Source organism: Elephas maximus, chromosome 26, assembly GCF_024166365.1.
Source record: "Elephas maximus indicus isolate mEleMax1 chromosome 26, mEleMax1 primary haplotype, whole genome shotgun sequence".
In the NCBI taxonomy this organism is placed as follows: domain Eukaryota; kingdom Metazoa; phylum Chordata; class Mammalia; order Proboscidea; family Elephantidae; genus Elephas; species Elephas maximus.
The window spans coordinates 27523731-27548431 of NC_064844.1; the positions used below are offsets into that span (position 1 = coordinate 27523731).

Here is a 24701-nt window from a genome sequence, read left to right on the forward strand (position 1 = left end):
AATAGATAGCAAACAATAAAGATGCATTGAGGAAAACGTGGAATCCTAAGTTTACGTTAAGAAGTCACTTTGATGGCATTCGAGCCCTTGCTTTCCACCCCACTGAGCCTGTTTTGATAACAGCATCAGAAGACCATACGTTAAAAATGTGGAATTTACAGAAAACAGCCCCAGCCAAAAAGTGAGAATATTCTACTTTAACTTGATTTGAATATTTTAATTTATGTTTTTTTTTCCAGCATAAAAATCCTTATTTTAACATTTGGTATTAAATTTCCCAAATATCTCTTGTTGTTCTCTCTTCTTCAATGTGTCACATAATTTATTTTTAAAAATATTTTATTTTGTTTTAGGTTAAAGTTTAGGTAGGAAATTAGGTTTCCGTTTAACAGTTTATATACAAATTGCTCCGTGACATTGGTTACAATTTTTGCAATGTGTCAGCATTCTCATTATTTTCATTCTGTTTGTTTTGTTTCCATTGATCTCGCTTCCCAGCCCCTCCCTGCCTTCTCATCTTTGCTTTTGGGTAAATGTTGACTATTTGTTCGGATGTAGTTGATTGTTTAAGGAAGCACATTCCTCACAGGTAATATTATTTATTTTATAAGTCAGTCTGTTATTTGGCTGAAAGGTGGCTTCATTTCCAAGTTAAAAGGGTATCTCAGGGTTGTAGTCTCGGGGGTTCCAGTAATCTCTATCAGTCCAGTAAGTCTGATCTTTTTTAGGCATTTAAGTTTTGTTCTACATTTTTCTCCCATTCTGTCTGAGACCTGCTGTTGTATCCTTGTTTGGAACGGTAGGTAATAGCAGCTGGGCACCACCTAGTTCTGGTCTCAAGCTAGATGAGGCCGTGGCTTGTGCAGGCTCTTAGTGTGGACTAGTTACTTCTCTGAGTCCTTAGTTTTCTTTACTCTTTTTTGGCTCCAGACAGGAAGAGACCAATAGTTGTATCTTAGATAGCCACTCGCAAGCTTCTAAGACCGTAGATGCTACTCACCAAACTAGGATGTAGAACATGATCTTTATGAACTATGTTATGCCAATGGACAGAGTTGTCTAATGAGACTATGGTCCCAAGCCCTTTAACCCAGTAAACCAATCCCGTGAGGTATTTGGATATGTCTAGGAGGTCCTCATAATTGTGCCCCCGTGTTCTTTATTATCTACATGAATATATATGCAGCATATCCAAACATGTATATACTTATGCCTACAAACATCCAACACATCCAAACATGTATATACTTATGCCTACAAATATACCTGTATATTTTTTTATGTGTATTTTTTTTGTGCACGTGCACGTATTCACATATACCTGCCTGTACACATATACACATCTACCTATGTAACCACACACTTATTTTTTAGTTGTTATCACTCTTGTTGCAAAATTGTATGTGTTATAGCATATATGAGAAGCCCTGGTGGTACAGTGGTTTAAAGTACTTGGCTGGTAACCGAAAGATGGGCAGCATGAACCCACCAGCTGCTCCACAGGAGAAAGATGTAGCAGTCTGCTTTTATAAAGATTTACAGCCGTGGAAACCCTGTGGGCAATTCTCCTGTGTCCTACAGGGTCACTATGAGTCAAAATCGACTCATTGGCAGTGGGTTTGGCTTGGTGGGTATAGCATTTACTATAATTGTCCTTTATTCTTGCATGCTTTTCAGTGTCTTCATTTACCTTTATCAAATTGTGCTGACTTCCCCCATGTTGCGTTTGCTTTTCCCATCACCAGAAATAACAAGCGTCCGCTATCTAGCAGACAACTTTCCTTCCCCTCCCATCCTCGGTAGTCATCAAAGAATGTGGCTTTCTGTGTGTATACCTATTTTTGTGTGTCACATAATTTAGAGTGTTTTTCCTTCATACTCATAATCTGCTGTTAGGTTGGAAAACTTATGCTTGGAGGGGAGAAATAGTATCATCTGATGTTTCCCCAGGGTTTGTGAAGACTGATTACACTCCTTATGTTGTTATTGTTGTTAGCTTCTGTTAAGTTGGCCTCTGACCTATGGTGTACCGATGTGTTGCAGAGCAGAACTTCTCCGTAGGGTTTTCTTGGCTGTTGTGTTACGGAGTAGAACTGCTCCATAGGGTTTTCTTCATGGGAATAGTTTGCCAGGCCTTTCTTCCGTGAAGCCTCTGGCTATGTTTGAACAGCCAACCTTTAAGTTAGCAGCTAGTTGCAAACTGTGTGTGCCACCCAGGCTCCTACAGTCCTTTATTTAGTGTATTAAGTAGCTGTCATACTGAGGAAGCCACTTACTGAGGTGTCTGCTGTGCTTGGAAACAGTGTAAACCAGTACCAGTTGCCATCAAGTCAGCTTCAACTCATAGCAACCCCATGTGTGTCAGAGCAGAACTGTGCTCCGTAGGGTTTTCAGTAGCTGACTTTTTTAGAAGTGGATTGCCAGGCCTTTCTTTTGAGGTGCCTCTGGGTAGACTTCAACCTTTAATCTTTCAGTTAGCAGCTAAGTGCATTAATTGTTTGCACTACCCAGGTACCAGTTGCTGTCTAGCCAGTACCGACTCATGGCAACCTCATGTGTGTCTGAGTAGTACCATGCTCCATGGAGTTTTCAGCGGGTGATATTTCAGGAGATTGCCAGGCTTTTCTTCTGAGGTACTTCTGGGTGTACTCAACCTTCACCCTTTTGGTTAGCAGCTGAGCATATTAACCATTGCACCACCCAGGTATAGGCATGTTTAAAATGACTAAAGCACCCTCTCCCATACCCCTCCACCGTTGTTCACTAAGTTCAGGCTTATGGGGTGGAGGGGAGGGAAGACTAGTTGAGAAGAGGGGAAGGTACCTCTCTTTGGTATTGCCTTTGGGCCTTGAGCCTTTAGCTACTTTCCATACCCACCAGTATGTCTAGACAGAAGGGCACTGTTGTTGCCATCACTTAACTCCTAGTGTGCGTCCCTTGGTCGCTTGGCTCCTCTCTAAGCATGCGCACACATGAGTTAGTATAAACCCTGTTAGCAGCCGCCAAGCTGGTTCTGAGCCTGCTTGGTGGAATTTTTATTGGAGCTCTTCTTTTCCCTGGGTCCGCACGGCACAGAACCCAGCAAGAGCCCTTCTGCAGTGTCAAGGACTGCTGTTATTACACAGGTGCGTGTGAACATCCGATGGAGAGGACCTCTGTTGCCCCATCTAAAAGAAATCAGTGGCATTTCTATGTGACTCCCATCATGCATAGGACAGATAAGAGTCCTGATTTATCAGTCTGCATCAGATAGGTCTTGCTGAAAATCAGATGGCTCTGCATATAGATTCAGATGTTTGCAGCAGAGAAAGTTTATGTCCGGACAGTAAATTGTGCCTTTTGTCACAGCGGGCATCACATTAAACAAGAGAATGTGAATGTTTTATCATGTACTCTTGATTAAAATTTAGAAAAACACTGAAGCAAGTTTCTTGCTGATAGTAGCTTAGTAATAATATCTTCATTTATCTTCAGAGATAAAATATGGCCTGTTTATCTCTGAACTTAAAGCTTGGAAATGACATAAGGAAAGATAACATACGCTTATAAATAACTGCAATACAATGTTGTTGTTGTGTGCCATGGAGTCGATTCTGACTAATAGCAACCCTGCAGGACAGAGCAGAACTGCCCCACAGGGTTTCCAGGGCTGTGAGCCTTATAAAGGCAGACTGCCACATTTTTCTCGAGCAGCATAGAAGATTCTAAATACTTGGCTTTTATTCCAGTTTCCATGAACAATTATGGCCACTGTCAGGTATCATTGTGGTGTCCTGAGTCATGAATAAACCGATGACTTAGTTTCTGCAAGTATCAAGGATAGACATATTAACCTTCATAGAAAACCAGGGAAATTAAAGTACCATTTATTCAAATCCTACTGGCTGTCCTAGGCCACTTATTTAACTTGTAGAATTTTATTTAATCCTTGTGAGGTGTTCAGCGTTATCCCCATTTTTATGTTTTGTTTTAAACGTAGAGGAATCTGAAGTTCTGAGAGAATAAATAATTTCCTAAAGTTAGCCTGTTAATGATAGAGCCAGAAATTGAATTCAGAACTTTGTCCCTTCAAAGCCCACGTTGTTTCTCCTGAGTATGACTCTCTCTCTTGCTTTAGTCAGATAGATTATGCGGAGGCTAAAAGCACTGTAACAAAGTGTTATTGTCAAACAAGGATCTTGTTCATGTGAAGCCATGTTAATAATGTGATTGGTGTTAGGTAAGCTTTCTATGCAGCCTGTAATTTAGAATGGTATGTTACCATAATGTTTGTATTTCTAAAGATGATTTTACAGCATATGTTCAATCAGACTGTTCACTACTGAAACTTAGAGTGGTAAAAATTCTCTTCTCTCTCTGATTTAGGAGTACTTCTCTCGATGTAGAGCCTATCTATACATTCAGGGCTCATAAGTAAGTATGTGCTTTTTTTTGTTTGTTTTGTTTTAAACCAACATCATCGTACATCTGCCTGATTAGGATATTTTATTTTCTTTCACTTAAGTAATTGTGTTATGTATTTTTTGTATTTAGTAGTGTTTTTTGTAAATGTAAAAGAAACTGACAGATAATGTAATGCTAGAAATAGGCTTATCAACTGAGTAGGGATCCTTGCTAAAATTAGATTTTATTTACATGATGTTTGAATGATATACGTGTGTGTATATATATATAAAGATATATATATATCTTCAAAATCAGATGAAATAATTAGGTTTAAATATTAGATATTCTAACTTTTTCCTTAAGTTAGTCCAGGATAAAAATATTAGAGTTTTTTTTAAATCGTGATCATGTATTGCATGCTTTTCCTGCTTCTGTTTGAGCTTAAAGAATGTATCCATTCAACTGATTTAGCACAGAGGTGGCATAGTTTTCTATAAAGGTCAGAGAGTAAATATTGTTAGGCCCGTCAAGCCATATCTTTGCATACTCTTGGTTTTTAGTTTGTTTTGTTCTGTAACCCTTTAGAAATGTAAAAACCACTCTTAACTTGAGGATTATACCAACATAGACCACTGGCTGGATTTGGTCTGCAGGCCGTGGTTTGCCAACCTCTGATTTAGCAAAGGGAGAAAAATGAACAATGCTTCAATAGTATTTTTATTCATCATACCAAAAAAAAACCAAACCAGTTGTCATTGAGTCACTTCCAACTCACGGCAAGCCCATGTGTTGCAGAGTAGAACTACACTCCATAGGGTTTTCAAGGCTGTGACCTTTTAGAAGTAGATTGCCAGACCTTTCTTCCAAGGCCCCTCTGGGTGGGTTCAAACCACCAACCTTTCAGTTAGTAGTCGAGCACTTAACTGTGCCAGAGGCTCTTTCAGCAAAAAAAAACAGAAAAATAGCCATCTGAATGATTAAGCATTCTTATTTTTAACAAGTCATATTCTGAGATAAAAATTGAGTGTTAATCTCCCAGAGGTCCAGTGCTGTGTGTGGTAATGAGCAGCAATGGTGAGCAGTGTTATAGTGGAGGTACTGATGGACTGATCCAGGGCTGGAATACCACTAACCCCAACATCGATCCCTATGACTCTTACGGTATGTGATTCCCCAAAGATCTGAAAGAATAAAATGTTTTCCCATATTTTTTCTAGCATATGTAACTATGTAATCAGATTTTTTTTAAGAATAAATTTGTGAAAGAAAGCATCTTTATTTTGTCAAAAAGGACTCCTATATTTGGGAAACAGTTTGATATATAATACTAAAAGAATGAAGAAAAACACTTACTCTTCCTGAGAAAGCAACTCCCAACCCCCAAAATCTTACTAATTGGAAATGTTGCCTTGATTGACTATTGTTTTCTTCATTTTATGCATCTGTATACTACTTGATTCATTATCAGCTAATCTGTAATGATATTTTATCACTATTCTAAACAACTTTGAGGGCAAGCGAACATTGGCTTCATCCCTTGATCAATTGTTGGAGGGGGGTAGAAGTTAAATATTTTGAAGTCTCTGACACCAAAATATTTTAGATGCCTCAGAATTTAAGAAGTCCCCTTTAGTCTTGGAAATATTATCAGGAAACATAAATCTGTATTATAATCTGTCACCAGCTTCACCAGCTGTTACCATAAATTCTTTTGTCAAAGACTGTTTAGGAATTGGCAGTTTCGGTTTCCTCTTAAATTATAGAAAGATATGAAGTATCATATTTGTCATATAAGCATATATTATTTTCATGGTCAGTTTAATTTTGCCACCTAAGAAGTTCAGTAAACAAAAATTTCTCCCACTGTTGATTTTATAAACATATTTTGTGAACAACAGTCTGCTAGAGGCTGTTCCATGAACAGAGTCCTTGCCCCATAGAGCTGGCTCTCACCAGGACTTGCCCTCTCAGGAGAAAACTGAGGCCCAGCATGTTTTCTCTGATTCCAACTCTCTCGTTCTCTTACAAATTTATCTGTTACTTGCCTTCCCTTACTTCCTTTACTGCTTTCTCAGAGGATAAGTTGTCCCCCATTCTGTCCCAACCCATTCCCTTTTGCTTTTGACCTCATTCTCTCATTCCCTTTGGAACTGGGCTCTAGTAGTCAGTCTGTCTGTCTGTCTCTTCCCTATCTCCATTCTTACCATCTTTGCTCTCTCTCCATCCCCTCAACGTATAACTAAGTTCAGGTGAGGGAAAGCCTTTTCTTGACTCCATTTTCCTCTCGGGCTTCTATTTAGTTCTTTGCCTTTATCATTTAAGTCTCATTGTGTTGTCTAGAAAACACAGCTGAGCGGGGAGGAGGAGGTTGCTGTCAAGTTGACTCATGGTGACCTCATGAACAGAGTCGAACTGCTCCATAGGGGTTTCAAGGCTGTGACCTTTTGGAAGCAGATCACTGGGCCTGTCTTTTGAGGCCCCTTTGGGTGGGTTTGAACCGCCAGCCTTTTGGCTAGTAGTTAAATACTTAACCGTCTGCACCACCCAGGGATTCCTAAAACACAATTACTAGTTACTAATTTTTTGTGCTTTCTTTCTTTATCATCCCTCTGCATTCTGGCTTCTAGCAACACCATTTAAACATAACAAGATTATCCATGACTACCTAATTGCCTGACCCAAGAGGCATTTTAAAAATCTTCATCTTACCAGATCTGTTGGCTGAGTCTCAGACTGTCGACCACCCTGTCCTTTTTGAAATTTGTCTACTCTGTTGGCTTTTTTGGCACTTGACTCTGTGATAATTTCTGTTTCCTAACCTTAATAAACTTCTTTTATTTTTCTCACCTTAAATATTGGCATTTATCAAGGCCCTAGCTCCTTTCTTTTTTTTTTGTGGTATACAAACTTCCCTTGGGTGGTTGAATCCACTTGTATGGCTTTATATGTTGTTCACTCATAAATCTTTTCTCTGAGTTTCAGGCTACCTTCAGGACATCTCAAAGTGGCTGTTGTATTGTCAGTATATTCCAACATTTTCATTTCCTATATACTGTTTATTACTTGGTGGTGCTATCAGAATTACCTAAACTAAAAACGTAATAGTTTTCCCTGATACCTTCTTGTGCCTTACTTCTCATAGTCTTTTTGATATTTCTTGAATCTGTTCCTTCCCCTCTAGCCAGTTTACCACTGCCCTAGTTTAGGCCCCACTAAAACAGTTCCCTTACTTCATCTTGATTCTGTCTAGTTTGTCTTCTACACTATTACACTACAGCCAAAGTTATCTTATTAAACACTTACTCAACTTCGCTGCTCCTTCGGAAACCCTTCAGTATTTTCCTGTTGCTTTCAGAATAATTTCCAGGTCCCTTAATATGCCACAGAAATCCTCCTGTAAACTAGGTGCTCTCATCTCATTCACTCCTGCCTCAAACTTCACATTCCAGTAATAGTGAATTGTTTCTAATTTTCCTCACATACCATACTGTTTTTCCTCTGTAGTTTTGCTTGTGCTGCCTCCTTTGTGAGGAATGCCTTCTTGGTATTCACTGACTGGCCAACTCCTTTGTATTCTTAGGTGTGACTCTCTTCAGACAGCTTTCGCACTGTCCCAGTTACTCACTCACCTTGGTTATTGGTGTCTGTCACTATTCTTGTACTGACCACGTTGTCTTCTCCATTAGACTACTAAGGCTCTTGAGGACAGGAATTGCCTCGTGTTTTAATCATCTGTGTGAATGCAGCTTCTAGCATAATGCCTGCATACAGTGTGTTTTCAGTAAATATTTGATGGATACGTGTGAGAGGAGATAAGACAGTAACATCATTGGCATTTTCAGACCTAACATGTCTGAGCCATCTTGAGAGTACTACTTCACAGAGTCATTGTGAGCATTAAAAACATGTTAAAGTTTCCAATTTGACTTTTATCTTGAGACTGTGTGAAGTGACACCCCACATCTCAGTTATTGCTGTTTGAGAATCTGGGGATTTCTGTAGGTTTCAGGTCCTGTCCCTCATGAATGCCAGAGGCTTGTTGCTCAAAGGAGTAACTGTTATTCATAGTAGAGTAGGACAAGTGGCCCGAGGGAGGTACATCCAAAGTGCTGAAGGAGGTCAGAGGAGGGAAGGATCTGTTCAATTCCTCAGAGAATATGAGCTGTGGTTTCCCTGAAGGTAGATTAAATTCAAACGGTTTGTGGTAACATGCTGTTTTTAAATCTAGACAAATGGAAGATTGGCCCTTGGGAGGAATAGGAAAAAAAATGTGCTTTTTAATTTTAGGCTCTACATTTTGTGTATTTCCAGGCCTACTTTGAAAAAAATAATAGAAACTAGAAAGCATATTTTATACTGGTATCAGGTGCTTTTATGTTTATACTTTTTATTTTCTCTGGAATCTAAATACATTTATGACTTGTTTTTTTCTCCTGATTTTGTATTTTTGCTGTCTTGTTTTAGATCCTTCTGTTTTACGAGGCCCCCTTGTAGGCCACACAGATGCGGTCTGGGGCTTGGCTTACAGCGCAGCACATCAGCGTTTACTGTCCTGTTCAGCAGACGGCACTCTGCGTTTATGGGGTACAGCTGAGGCTGCTCCAGCCCTAAGCGTATTTAATGATAATCAAGGTACATACTTTGTTTTATTATTTTGCCGAATCTTTTACAAAATGTCTTATTCTGAAAATAATAATTCTATTAATGCTTTGTTTAAATTTAATTTGAAGGTTTTTTTTAAGCAACAAAAGTATGTTTGTTTGAATTTCCAACTTATTATATAATTTTAAAAACATAGTATTTGGTAAAGGAGCACACATAATACTTTTATTTTTTTAATTGAGATATAATTTAGATGCAATGAAAAACACAGATCTTAAGTGTACATTTCAGTGAGTTTGACAAATGCGTGCACCCCTGTAACTCACACACCTATCAAGATACAGAACATTTCCTTGACTTCCTCAAAGTTCCCTTAATGCCTTCCTAGTCAGTTTTCTCTTCCTAGCCCCCCTCCTCCCAACCAGAGGTGTCGCCTGTTGTGATTTCTTTCAGCATAGATCAGTTTTGTCTATTCTAAAACTTTATGTAAATAGAATAATACAATATTTTTTGTATCTGGCTTTTTACTCTCACTATAATGTTTTTGCAATTCATCTATGTTTTGAGTATTGATAATTCATTTATTTTTATTGTTTAATAGTATTTCTCCTATTTCTATGAATAAACCATGATTGTTTATATTCATTTTTCTCTTCATGGACATTTGGGTTGTTTCCAGTTTGTGGCTGTTTTGAATAAAGCTGCTATGAACACTCGTATGTTTTCATTATTCTTGTGTAAAGACCTAGAAGTGGAAGTAGAATTGCTGGCTAGGTCTTAGGGTTGATGTTTATTTAACTTTATGTGAAACTGCTAAACCTGCAAATAATTTCTGAGAATTTCAGTTATTCCGCATCCTTACCAGCACTTGGTATTGTCAGTATGTTTAATTTCAGATATTCTGTCAGGTGCATAGTAAGTAGTAGTTCATTGTGGTTTTTTATTAGCATTTCTTTGATGCTAATTATGTTGAGCAATTTTTTGTATGTGCTGATTAGCCATTCATAATCTTCCCCTGGAAACCCTCGTGGCGTAGTGAGTGGTTAAGTGCTACGGCTGCTAACCGAAAAGTCGGCAGTTCGAATCCACCAGGCACTCCTTGGAAACCCTATGGGGCAGTTCTACTCTGTCCTGTAGGATTGCTATGAGTTGGAATCAACTCGAGTGCAGCGGGTTTGGTTTTTGGTTTTTAATTTTCCCCTGTAATACGTATATTTTTTAACTATTAGCTTGCTTTCGTTAGATTTTGAGCCAAATGGGGGAAAAAACCCAGATTAGTGTATATATATATATCTTTTTTTTTTTTTTTTTATGTTTGTAAATAAGCTCCGAATTTTAACCTATTCTGGGTGATACATGAAAACACCTTCTGTAACCCTGGGCTATCATAACGTATTCTAGGCTTTGATGAGCTGCCTGCATTTGATATTTACATGACTTTTTAAATTCTGTCTTTACGATGAGTTAGAATTCCTGGTAAGAGCTGGGCTTTTTAAATGAAGAGCTCCTGCTGTGCCATTCTGAGCCCCAAGTTGAGGTTGGCAGCAGCAAAACACGTAGTTCATAAATGTTTTTTGTTTGCTTCTGAATACAGGCACTTAGGTTTTAGAGCATATTTCTCTCCTTAATTTATGATTTTCTTATTGACACTAAAATTAACTTGCATACCATGAATACATTAGCTGACTAATAGGTGGAGGATCTGTTGAACACTTAAGAATGGGCTAGGGTTAAAAGTAATAAATAGTCTCTATTGAGTGGATTATTCTAATGGAAAGCCTTATTAGCTTCTTAAGAAAAAAATCCACTCTTTATTTGCTATACTGTAAGCACGTTTTCTGCTTATCTCCTCTAATTAAAACTCTCTGAATATGTTCTGACTCTCTTAGACTTGGGAATCCCTGCCTCTGTGGATCTAGTGAGCAGTGACCCTAGCCATATGGTAGCATCGTTCAGCAAAGGATACACAAGCATCTTTAACATGGAAACACAACAACGCATTCTCACTTTAGAATCTAACCTAGATACAAGTATGTATACCAATTTAAATAATCTGTGTTTGGATCGATTTTCTATTTTTCATTTCTCATAATTTCATTTTTTTTTGTTAGTAATGAAATTAACAAAGCTCAGAAGTGATTAGAATATAGAGCAAGTTTGCATTTTCAGAATCCCAAATCTGAAACTTCTTATTGGCTATGGAAAGTCAGAAATAAACACTTTCTCAGGTTGTGAAGAAGGTATACAGAGTCTTGTTTTTGTGTTTTTTTTAACCATTGCTTCCTGTTTTTAGCCCTAATCCACACTTTAGGTTTCAGTGGATGAGGAAAACCACATATACATGTGATGATGTTGTTAGCTGCCACAGCCCTTGCTTTATGGCCACACAGTAGAATGAATCACTGCCTGGTCGTGCATCATCCCCATGATCAGTTGCTTATTGGACCATTGTTTTTCTTGGCTGGTGTTTTGGAAGTAGATTGCTAGTCTGTCTTAGTCTGGAAGCTCTGCTGAAACCTCTTCTGCATGATAGCAACACACAGGCCTCCACTGCAGACAGGTAGTGGCTCCATATGAGGTGTGTCGGCTGGGAGTTGAACCCAGGTCTCCTGCTTGGAAGACAAGAATTCTACCACTGAACCGCCAGTGCCGTCCACACATATACTGTTGCTTTAATCTGAGAACTAATTTCCATAGTGTACCTATCTGTTTCTCTTTCTCTCTCTGTCTTAAAATTTTTCTTCATTCCTTTTTGGCTTTCTTCCTTTTTTCTTTCCAGTTCTTTGTTTTCTTCTCTTATCCTGTGAGAATTGTGTGGGGAAGTAGGCATGAATAGAACTTTGCAGTATTTGGGAAAAAAGAGACACGGAAAAAATAAAAAATAAGATTTTTTGGCTTTTGGTTGAAATAATTATGTTAAAATAATATTCTTCCATTCTTTCTTTGTTTGTTTTGATTTGCTTGAGAATGTACAAAGTACAATTCAAAATGAGATCAATGACAATTTGGCTGATAAAGTAAAAGGTAGTTGAAGCAGGTAATTGGGTCCTTGTGAACTCAGTGAAAAGGTAGATTATTTCTAAATCACAAGCTGAATACGAATATTTGGTGGATGGTTTTGGATTCGTTGTTAAGAGTGACTGTTGCTGTGTGCTTTGAATTTTTTCCTAGTGTTCTTTGCATGTTGCATATTTGATTTACCGTCAAGTAGAGATACTTTCTTAAAATTATTACCAAATAAGAAGTTTCTTTTTCTTGGTTCCATAATTTGATTTCTTTTCTATCCTAATCATATTCTAGATCTCAAAGTAATTGAGGCTATTCTCAGAAACTCCTCTCGGAATATATTGGGATATTTTACTTAAAGCGTTTCTCTTTTGTTGTTATTGTTCTCTTATTAAATGTTGAAGAGGATATTGCTCAGTGGTATATTCTCTCTGGAGAAAAGAATCCATAGTCTGAACACGGAAACTAAGCATCCCTTTGTTTAGGCCCTTCTCAATTGAGTATAACTAACCAAGAACTGAATCTCTGTGGTCAGGAGACTCATTCTATACTTGGATAATAGGCTGGGTAGCCAGCTGCCAGTAGCACTGGAAAAAGACTGTCTTCAGCTTTTAAGATGTCGTATTTGTAGGAACCATTGTGAAAATATAGTAAAATTAGACTAAAAATAGTGCAGGTCAGGCTTGTTGCTTATAAGTATTTTGTATTATGTGATTGTAAATTTATAATACCTATTCTAGGATTTAAAAGACATTTTAAGATTTTTTTGAAATAATTATAAACTTACAGAAAAGTTGCAAAAATAGTACAAGAATTCCTGGCTACCGTTTATCCAGATCTACCAGTTTTTAACATCTTGCTATATTTCCTTTATTTCTGTATATGTGTATACATATATATATATTTTTTTTTTATTGTACTTTGATAAACCCTGGTGGCGTAGTGGTTAAGAGGTATGGCTGCTAACCAAAAGGTCAGCAGTTCAAATCCACCAGGCACTCCTTGGAAACTCTATGGGGCAGTTCTACTCTGTCCTATAGGGTCACTATGAGTCAGAATTGACTCGACAGCACTGGGTTTGGTTTGGTTTTGGTTTAAACTACTGTTCATATTCAAATTTTTCCGTTTGCCCCAATAATGTCGTTTATAAGGGCAACCTTTTCCCACTGTGGGCCATGATATAATGATTTTTTTTTTTTTAATTTTGGTATATATTAAATTAACGTTATGCTTATACAGGCAGTTCCTGACTTATGATAGATTTCCATTCCAATGACTCCGTCATAAGTGGGTTCTGATATAAGTAGAATACCTCATTTTCTTTTAGTATTTATTATTATTACCTTTTATTATCAGCATCTTTATAAGTCGTAACATTGAACATCTATGACTAAACATCTGAGGATGGTAACGCCAGCAAATCGTGTGCTGGAAAACTGTGTGTAGTTCAGTGTGCCGCATGCACGGCCATCCCACGTCTGTCATTGAAGGCCTTTGTGTTGCTGTGATGGCAAGTGGGTTTCAGTGGAGCTTCCAGACAAAGACCAATGAAGAAGAAAGGCCTGGCCATCTGTTTCTAAAACAGCCAGTGAAAACCCTGTGGAGCACAACAGTCTGATTCCATGGTCCATGGGGTCTTCATGAGTTGGGGCTGACTCAGTAGCAGCTAACAACAGCGACAGCGTTTAGTTGGGGTAAGTTAGAAGACCAGAAGCTAGGAGCTGGGTTTTTTTTTACATGATTTGGGAGAAGTCACGATTTTTTTTGGACCTTGGTTCATTCACTGTGATATGGGCATAGTGTTATGTAGCCTACCTGTTTCATTGTGCACGTAAGTGAAATCTCTTTGAAAGCTATTAAATACTGTGCAAATTATAGGATATGCTAATTAGGATGCTGGGAAGCCCTGGTGGCAAAGTGGTAAGAGCTACGGCTGCTAACCAAAAGATCAGCAGTTCTAATGCACCAGGCGCTTCTTGGAAACTGTATGGGGCAGTTCTACTCTATCCTGTGGGGTTGCCGTGAGTCAGAATCAACTCGACGGCAATGGGTTTGGTTGTTTTTTTATTAGGATGCTGACTATTTTAAGATTCTAAACATATTGGACTATCAGATGATAACCATTTCTATTATGATGAGGAAGAGCGAAAAAGAGAAAATTTAAGGGTTAAGAAACGCTCTTTGTCATGTTTATCTTTAGATGATAACTGTGATAAAAAGCTCTGTGGGTAGAGTTAAGATTTAAATTAGGGGATTTCCTACATATAAGTAATATTGGGAGTTTATTAAAGTAGCAGAAACATCTCAGAACACTGCACAATGAAAAATATCAGAGACTGTAGACTAAGCTGTAGATGGCACCCTTCCGTAGCAGGTAGCGGAACAGGAAATCTGAATTGGTAGGCACATTTATATTTGTAAGTATGGCATAGCTCAGATGATTCTCATTTCCTAACATTGAAATTGTGGAAACACTCACAGAATAAATGAATGAAGACAAATTAAAGTCTCATCATTTACTTTTTCAGTCGTTAGGTGAGTATTCAGGTCTACTTTATGTAAAAAAAATCATAGCTTTACTCATTTGTGTTGCTCTTTAATTTTTTCATTTTAGCAGCCAGTACTTCTTGCCAAATTAATAGAGTCATCAGTCATCCCACTCTTCCTATCAGCATCACTGCTCATGAAGACAGACACATCAAATTCTTTGATAACAATACAGGTAAGAATTTATTAAAAATCGATTATTGTTAAAGCAAAACAATTACCACTGTAAGTAGGCTAAGTTTGGTGCTTATCAGTAGGTAGCTTCATGGTCAGCGAGTGGGCACTGAAACACAAATACTTTTCCAGCTCGGTTTCTGTTCATTCCATCCAAATCTGCTAGGAACTAGGCTTCATTATAGAATGTAGAATCGTCTTGGTTTGTTTAATGTTGAGTAGATGCTTTATTGGAAACCCTGGTTTCCAGTAAAGATGGATTAACACAGTGACTGCAACGATGGGCTCAAATATAACAATGATAGTGAGGATGGCGCAGGGCCAGACAGTGTTTCATTCTACTGAACACAGGGTTGCTATCAGTCGGAACCAACTCAGCAGCAACCAGCAACAACAATAATAATAACCTTGGCTCTAGGGATTGCCGTCAAGTCGATTCTGACTCATAGCGACCCACTGGGTCAGAGTAGAGCTGCTCCCATAGGGCTTCCAAGAAGTGCCTGGTGGATTCAAACTGCCACCCTTTTAGTTAGCAGCCAAACTCTTAACCACTTAACAACAACAGTCTTTTCTGTATTGTAACACTGTTTGGTTCTGATTGAATCTGGCCATGGGACTTTCCTAATTTTTATTGGCTTACAGCCCACCAGTCTGAAGGAAACTCATGAGGCGTTGTGCCGGGAGGAAAGCACCCTGTGTTAGCAGGCGTATTTACATGGGTAGCTGCTATTGGCTCTGTAAATATGTTGGCTTTTGCTGACTTTACTAAAGATGAGTAATTCAATATTTTTAATTCCTTTCCATTTAATGTTTCCACCAAAATTGTGGGCAGATTGCCTCTCTGTTCCTTTGTGTTTCTCAGTTTCTCCTTCCTATAAATTGGAATTCAGTTCCCACAACTTGTCTAATTTGCCTGTAAGAGCTTGGCTGCTAACCGAAAGGTCAGCAGTTCACTTCCTACTTATGGGGCAGTTCTGCTTTGTCCTATAGGGTCACTATGAGTTGGAATTGACTCGACGGCAACATGTTTGATTTTTTTTTTTAAAGCATGCAAAGTAGTTGATTAATAGTGTCCAAGTTTCAATTAATGAACATTGTTTGAAGGTGTTTGTATGTGCAAGTTACTGTTTATCCATGTTGTAGTTTAAAAGATAAAAGTATGATCTGAAAATTGAGCTTGTGTTCTTTATCACTGCCATGAGTAGAAGTGGTGGTGGTGGTGATGGGCACCAGGGGGGGAATGCGTGTTTTAGCTAATGGATAGGGCTGTTGATACAGTAAGTACACAGAGCAGGGTGGCTGGAGAGACCACTGCAACATGGTAACTGACATCTGCTCAGGATGAAGAAAGTTGTTAGTAAAGAGTAATGCTCTTTTTTTCCCCCCGAAGGCAAATTGATCCACTCGATGGTAGCCCACTTAGAAGCTGTTACAAGTTTAGCAGTTGATCCTAATGGCCTATACTTGATGTCTGGCAGTAAGTACATCAACTGTAGATTACTCATTTTTCCTTATCATTTTCATGTTAATGTATTTCTCCTTTCAATTTCTTTTCTTTTGGTATAGGTCATGACTGTTCAATACGTTTGTGGAACCTAGAAAGTAAGACATGTATCCAAGAGTTCACAGCTCATCGGAAAAAATTTGAAGAATCAATTCATGATGTAGCTTTCCACCCATCCAAATGCTATATAGCCAGTGCTGGAGCAGATGCCCTGGCTAAAGTCTTTGTATGACACGATGCATCATCTTCACCTTCTAGCTCTTTATAAATAATAAACTGCACAAAAGAGATACAGAAGACCAGGGCAAGAGTCAGCTCATCCTGCCCTTGTGTTCTGCCGAAGGAGCACAGAGAACATTTGTTAAAGTATAGTTTTGCAATTCGTATACTGTTTTCTAAAACTGTTCAGGTTGCTGCAAGCTCAGCTGAATTTGTGAGCCTGAAAACTTTCAAAATAGGCGCTTTTATCTGAGGTTGTTCCAATTCACTAGGCTGGCCTGAGCGGACGTGATAATTAAAGAACTCGATGGCTGGGGATGAGTAGAGGAAGAAGAATGGAAACTTAGACCTAGTTCTCCCTTGAGAAATCTTGTTAAACACATTAGGTAGGGAACATAGTAATCTATCGTACCTGCTGTACTAAGCCGTTTGGCCGAGTGGCCAGGCAGTGTTAAAATAAGGTTTTTCTTAGCTCTCCTTTCAGCCGTTCACATAAAGCCACTGGCAATGCAGTTTACCATTAGCGGGGAAAAACGGCAATAGTATGTTAAATATATTATTATTCAGAAATGCTAAACAAATATTTAGTTTGCAGGCAGATTTCTATATTACATTTTTGAAAATAGATTTGGTACCATTCTAAAATTTAGCTGTCAGATACCATTATGAAGAATAGTTGATAACAGTCTGCCTTTACTAAAGGATTTCAGTAATTCAGGTTTGAAATTCTGTTTATTTTTAAGGACAAGCAGGCCATGTCTCTCTAATAATTTCTAGTAATTTTAAAAGCCATTTTTTTATGTTATAGTACCACAGTAATTTCACGGCATCAAAATCTTACTTTTGATAATTGAAGAACAAGTTATTTGCAGCCTTGTGTTATCAGCACCCACATAACCATGCTTCAGATGCACCCTGGCCTGCCTTCTCTGACTCTCACATTCAGTATCTAGTACCTACCAAATATTGTTCATAATTATTATGTTTTAATAGTCCAAAGAGTAAGGTTAACCTCAGCCAGCTGCTTTTGCAGAAGGACTAAATCAAATGTTTTGTACCCCAGAAGTCCTCTTGATATGTCCAGGAAGCTGCTCGTGGAAAGCTGGTGGGAGGAGTTCAGTGCATAAAATTGGCTCAGAGGTTCTCGTTCTCTCCCTCTCCCATTGTTCTGTTTGGAATATAAAATATGGTTGGATGAGCAGTGAATCACTATTGTTTCTGGGAAAAAAGCATATCTGAAAGGACCAGGCTTCGCTGAACCCACCTTGCCCATGCCCACGTCTGGTCAGGTCTTGGGCTTCCCGTAATCCTACCATCTGGACCAATTCCCCTGACCTACAGACCTGAGCCCTACAATTGTCACTCTTCTCATACCCTTTTTTTGTTTACCTAGAAGGACAGAAGACAATCTATGAAATAGAAATAAATGATTAATGCGCAATTTTTCATACAGTAGGCTCTCAGACTTAAAAAAAATATATAAAAAAACCAAACCCACTGCCGTCATATATTTATATATCCATAAATATTTTAACCCATTAATATAATTCCTACATTCTTCTCCCCACATATTCTATTGTCATAGCAGTGACACCTCTGATAATATGTACATCTAAACCTTGACAAATTCTGGTGGTGATGTAGATAAAAATTAACAATATTTCTCTAAAATTTCTATTTTTTGCACCTTGAATTCTACAGTGTACAGGCAAATTTTCTTTTAAGCTAAGCACCAGTGTTAATTTGCCTGCTTGTTTTACAGTTAAGCTGTAGTATTTTGACACAGCTATCTTTTCATTTTCTCTGTACTTCGGTTAACAGTGGGCTCAAGAGACTCCTTTGTATAATCAGTTGAATTGACCTAGACAGGAGCTATGGGTGAATGTTTACATTCCCATGCAGATACAGAATTCCACATTGTGTTATGTAAATTGTTCTTTGGTTCTTCACAGAGTGAAGGTAGGGTGCTAACCTAACATTGGCGAACAGATACTGGGAAATTCCAGTCAGGTGCCCTTCTTTGGTATATTTATGATGGATGACCACAAAGCTATTGTTCTACCAGTTGTTGCTTTAATTATCTTCCAGGGTCCTCAGTGCCTGCTTTGCTTATATTACTGAGTTCTCTAAACTAAGGCACTCTCTTCCCCTATTCATTTTATGCCTCATGGTTGGAATCCTTCCGTTAGTAAATAGAAAATAACCATGAGATGGCTAGACTGTAGTGCATACGATGGAACTGTTGAAAGTTCCTTAGAAAGCCAGTGCTGTGCCATTGGAGACTGTACACAGAGAGAGAGAGAGTCTTCTCCACTAGAGCTGTGTGGTCTCAGGTTAGAAATGAGCCAAAGCTGTGTTCCAATCAGATAGTGGCATATACACGTGTCTGACCTTTCCCCCAGCCTATCAAAAATTCAGATTATGAAACGAACAGATTCAAGAACCAAACAGTTGTTAAAATGCTTTCGTATTACTTGATTTGTAAATATTTTGGATGACCCTTTTAGAATAATATGAAAATCAGGAGGTGCGGGTCCCTGCCTTATTTTCATATGCTGTGGATACATCTCTGGGAGCTTGCAGCACCCTTCTCAAAATTCAGCTGTCATATGGAGCTCATTTGCTTCTCAAACCATAGACAGATGTTTAACGTAAGTAATACAGTGACCTTCAGTATTTTTCTATTGAACAAGTTTAGCAATTTTTGCCATTAAACAGGTAATTAGTTATGCAAAGTATTTAGCTTTTATAATCATTTTAGTATGACTAAAAGGGGGAAGATTGAGTGGCATCACTGATAATGAGCTTTGTGAAAATTTTTTGTTTATCCGACTTTCATTCCTTCAGTATTCTTGCTATAAATTTCTTTTCGAGGTAATTATGAAGATTTATTTGAAAATGTCTAAAATGTATGTATATTTTATAAATATATATTATATATATTGTACAAATATATATAATATATATATAGACTATATATATATATATAAAAAAAAACCATAGGTGCATTTTACTGTTTTGTATTTTCATTTTTGGAGGTAGCGTATACGACGGATAACGATGAGTATGATGAGTGTCGTGCTCTTTGCTTTTGCGGTATAATATATAGTTATAAATGTTTAAATTACTGTATATACTATATTCATTATAGGCTAGCATGCTTGTTTTAAAGACTGTCATTCTAGTTTATTAAAATCTGAATGTAAGAAAAGCTGGCTATTCAAATGTGAATTGAAAAATATTCCATTCTCAGTTCTGAACTATTTCCATTGAACATTCAGGCTTTTTAACAAAACAAATATCATTAAAAGGCAATAGCTAGAGAATGAGAGGTGCCTTTAAAAAAATACAGACGCAGCCTTACAGTGAGGATGAGGACTGAGTTTGTGTGGTAGGCGGGTGGGGGTGAGAGAAAGAGTGTGTATGCATGGGTGTGTGTTTGCCAATCTGTGAAGGTCCTGATTTGTGACCATCAATGTCTTTTTAATGTATCTGCTCAACTTCTGGGACTTCAGGGGACATTTCATGCGCTGTCTTTGTGCTCTTCTGAGTACCACATATACTTTCAAGAATTTCGAATGTGAATTCCTAGAAATTTCAGTAGAGAAAAAGTAACTATTCTTTAATAATAGCCAGGTTTGGGTAAAAGAAGAAATTACAGGTTCACCAAAATTATGGGATCTCATTAACTTTGGCCAAGTAAATGTAATTTTTTAAAGGCCAACTTTCTTAGTACTTCAGATATATTTCTCCCTTACACAAGAGCATGTCCTGAAACTCTTATGAAGATTCAACTAGTAAAAATGATTTTTAAACACCTGAACTAGTTAAAATCCCACTTAAGAGTAGTCTTAAAGTGTTTAAATGGCATCTTTCATATCTACCTCTTTGTTACTGCTGCCATATTAATAGAAGCAAATCTTCATGACATCTGAACTGATGGTTGGATGCAATTTAAAAATCTATGTTGGTGCTTTTCTCAGGCTTTTGTCATCTAAGTTTTATCGGACTAAGATGTCACAAATCATATCAGAAGACAATTAATTTTGGCTTCTTTTGGAAAGAATTGCGTAAAATTAACCATCAGTGTTGACAGTAGAGATAATTTCTAATTGGTATATGTGTGATAATTTCAACCAAGAGCCAAACTGTTACTGAATTTACATGGAAAAAGAGCTCTCTCTACATACAATTTTATGAAGCTTGCTTTTTTCTTTGAAAGGTGTTTCAAAACTATTGTTTTAATCATTCATTTTATTTACTCAGAAGTTGCCTCAGTTACTGTTACTTGTTTAGTAATTTATATAATTGCAGTACTTTAAGTGACACTGGGATTCAGGTTGTATAAAAGTAATAGCCAACAGAAATTACATGTATATTTTCTTGAAATGTATCAATTCCTAAAGTTCTTCTTTAGGGAAAGGCTCCAAATACTTACATATTTGTGTTTAAAAACAAGGATAGGTCATTGGTAAGTAATTTGAATCTTTTTACTTTGCCACAAAAAGCTTTTAAATTGGCCGTGTCCATCATCTGACTGATCTTTATGTCATTGTAAGGGACACCAGATTGACAAAGTATTTAACAAATCCTTTGCATCAGTTTTTTTTTTTTTTAATCTAAAAAATGCAAATGTTAGGCCAAACAGAGATCCCTAGATCCCACTCCTTTATTTTAGCAGTATTCCTGATGTGGTGATTAGCGGTCAGAATCTTCTGGATCTTTGCAACTCAAGCTTTAGCTATGATTTGACTGGGACCACATGCTTGTCATCTCTCTGATGCAAATTAGAAAGTGCGTTTTAATTTAGATTAACTCTAATGTCTGCCTGGGTTTTTAACAGGCTGTGAACCAGTGAGTGCCTTGTTAATGTGGAATGATTTTTCCCTGGTTGTGTGTTAGCTTCTCTCTGAAAATGTCTCAGAGAATGAATGGTATTTTAATTGACTTGTAGAGAGCTGCTAAATTTGGTATTATCAGCAGTCAGAAAGTCTTGGGTGTACCACATCCATCCATCCCTCCTTTGTTCTCATTGTTTGGCTGAAGTTGTCAGAAAACACAACCCCCTTCTCTACACATTTTCCTGGCCAAGACGACCAGACGAAGAGGAATCTTCTGCCCCCGTTCTAGCTACAGGATCTAGGACCCCCCCCTTTTTTTGGGGAGGGGGGAGGAACCACTTCTTTGTAGTACTGAAATCTGGCTATTTTCTCTCAACTTGAGTTCGCTAGAGCTGGCCTCAGGGCATCATCAGTTCACCTTCCTAAAGGACTCTTTCTCCTGCCCCCAGACCCCATGGTGAGTCCTGGGCCACATTGTTTGATCTTTCAGGTATTTTTGGTCATCAATTAATGTAAATTAATCCAAATGCTAATTTTCGTGGTGCAAGAAGTTTCTTTGTAAATTCAGGGTCTGGATAAGCTAATTAAGATATCCATTTTTGGTGGCTCTAAGTGTACTGTTTGTTTTTAAATAAAGTGTAAAAATATAGTTAATGTGCTATAGATGTCTCGTGAATTGGAATATTTGTTGGATTTGGAATCTAGCTGTGGATTTGCAGTGAATCATTTAAAATACTTTAAAAAAAACCTGATTTTTTTTTTGGGGGGTGGTAAAAAAGGGAGCAGAGAAATAAAAAGGTATTAGACAAAGCCGATGTGAGCCCAGTGTAATGACCCAATCTTAATTACTGATTTGAGGAAGGTGGGAGTTTTATCATAAGAGGAGTTTGGACCTTTGGAAAGCCAGTAAAATTAAAATACCCCATAAGATTGGATCAGTGATATTTTCAGGGACACAAATGGGTTTCCTATTTTTCAAGTGCTCAATTAAATAATTTTAAAAGTTTATGTGTATACATACACACACGTACATAGATTTAATGTGTTTTTAACTTTTTAAGTCTAGTCTTTGGCTGTTTAACAGACAAGCATAAGCCTTCCATACCCCTTCCACCTTTAATCCAACACTTTTTTTCAGAACTCAAAATCTCTTGGTTCCAGTCTGGAGCCACAGTGCAACCCAGAATCTGAGAGGTACTCTGCTGGCCTTGGAACAATCTGTTCTTTGATGTTCTGTGTGCTGCTGCAGTGTTAGATCCTGCAATATGTACTCAGATTTTCCTGTAGTGCCAGAAATGTCTCTTTTGTCCCTTTTAATGAGAACTGAGACATTTGCTGGAGTTGTTTTAATATTGCACTTCTAGGTCAAGAGGGCCCCAAAAGTTATTCATGGATTGATGGATAGTCTAGGGTCAGCCGAGGTTCAGGGCGCTATTCTTGAGTATTCTGGCCTGCATTGGGTTTCCCAAGACTTTTGAGGTTTTGAGGGGTCCCAGAATTATCCTGGCATTTAGGGTATTCCCCAGGAAAACCTGGAGTCTGGCAGCATCTTTTAACATGAACACTTTAACCATGAAGCATCTTTCTACTTGTTACTTCTCAGTTATACCTGTCATTTATAATGACCAAGACATTCCAGCTCTAGAGAGAAGCACTGACATGGTGTACACCTCTGAAAATTGAAATCCATATTTTCTGGAACACAAATTTTAATTTTGTATATTTTTTAAAATCAAACAAAATCCAAAATCTGCCAAACGAAATAATTCACTTTAAGTATCTCTTAGATCCTATAAAACTCTTAGCCTTTCTTGATTCCTAGTTTCTATTAGACTAAAGGTAACGGTGATTTCAGTCAGATGTGAAGAATGATCTGATTATTTGGTTGGACAAAATGCGCAGCATCCTGCTAATAGGAAGGGTCTACTTCATGGAAAAGTCTCTTATCCTTGGTGATGTAGCCATTCACCTTAACAAAGATTTGTCCAGATGCTAACTTCACATCAACTTTTCCTGTGTGCCTCTTTAGATCATTTGCCCAGTGATAAAAAGGAGAGCCCACGGTAGAACATCTGTTAAATAGCACTTGGAGTACCAGAGTTAGTACAGTTAATTCATGTGCCATAGTTTTTCATGTCCTCATAAGAGGCAGTGTATGTACCAGGTTCCCAATCTATAACCTTAAACCAAAGATTTTTAATAGCATCATTAAATTAAGGGTAATGGTAGGGAAACCCATCATCCACAAATGAGAATTCCCAAACTGAAAAACTTAAATTAAAAAACTGCAAAGAAAGCAAAATTTTATGTTAAGCATGAGTTGTGAAAATTAGCAGCAATGTACGAAATGTTAAAGTATACTGGCATCCAACTAGGAAACCCTGGTGATGTAGCAGTTAAGAGCTATGGCTGCTAACCAAGACGTTGGCAGTTCGAATCTGCCAGGCGCTCCTTGGAAACTCTATCAGGCAGTTCTACTCTGTCCTATAGGGTCGCTATGAGTCGGGATTGACTCGATGGTGGTGGGTTTGTTGTGTTTTTTGGGGGGGGAGGGGGCATCAAACTACTTCCTTATGAACGTGAGACCAAGGAAGTAATTTTTCCAGGAAAATAAGGTTAACTTAGCTTAGAGCAAAAATAATTCCAACAGAAAGTTTATATTGGGTGTTGGGTAACATGGGTGAGAGTTTGGTGGAGGAAGTAACCACACCAAGAAGGAAAACCACCAGGCAGAGTTACCTGAGCCCATCACCCATTGTCTTCCAGATGACCTCTGAGATCCTTTTGTCCTCTAAAAAATGGTCAATTCTGTCCTCTAAAAAGTGGTCAATTCTGGCTAGTTTATCATTGATCTATAAATTAAAGATTTTTAGGAAAGATATCAGAAGTATCCTAGGGCCCTCTGGTGAAGTATTGATCAAAATACATTTATTATATTTTAGGAAGCCATATTAACATAGGCTTGGGTATGTTATGTCATCTGCATATGCCAGAATGAAGACCAGACATAAGAAATGTCCCAAAGTGGCCGAGTGATAATCTCATGAAAAGATAGGAGAATCATTTTTATAGAATCAATTATCAGTTTTGAATGTTTTTGACTGTGCTTTTAAAAACATTTTTTAAAAGGTATTTACATCTTTTCTAGAGACTTTTAAGCCCGCATATTTCAGAGTATCCTATGGATGAGATAACTTCATTCAGTGAAATTGTAAATTTCAGAAAATACTCGGTGGTCTCACATGTCTTTTAACAGTTGTTTGTGAATAATACCCCTTCAATACTCAACTGCTGTGGGGTACGCTTTTGTACTTGGTGAATGTCTCAGCATTTCCCTGATTGGAAAAGCAGCATTTTGGGGCCTAGCTCACTGGTAAACATGGATCCTTGTGCATTTGATACGTGTTAAGATGAATGCAGCA

At 37.8% G+C, this 24701-nt stretch overlaps 1 protein-coding gene across 2 annotated transcripts in view; it reads left to right on the forward strand.

Annotated features, from left to right (window-relative positions):
• STRN (striatin) overlaps positions 1–16669 on the forward strand; it is a 147036-nt gene extending 130367 nt beyond the window's left edge. For both annotated transcript variants that reach the window (XM_049870653.1, XM_049870654.1), the window contains 8 exons: positions 6–181; positions 4366–4413; positions 5426–5547; positions 8851–9018; positions 10878–11018; positions 14609–14716; positions 16106–16192; positions 16282–16669. In XM_049870653.1, the coding sequence (XP_049726610.1) occupies positions 6–181; positions 4366–4413; positions 5426–5547; positions 8851–9018; positions 10878–11018; positions 14609–14716; positions 16106–16192; positions 16282–16451 (1020 nt within the window). In that variant the 3' untranslated portion in view covers positions 16452–16669. The remainder of the gene's footprint in view (positions 1–5; positions 182–4365; positions 4414–5425; positions 5548–8850; positions 9019–10877; positions 11019–14608; positions 14717–16105; positions 16193–16281) is intronic.
• The last annotated feature ends 8032 nt before the right edge of the window (positions 16670–24701 follow it).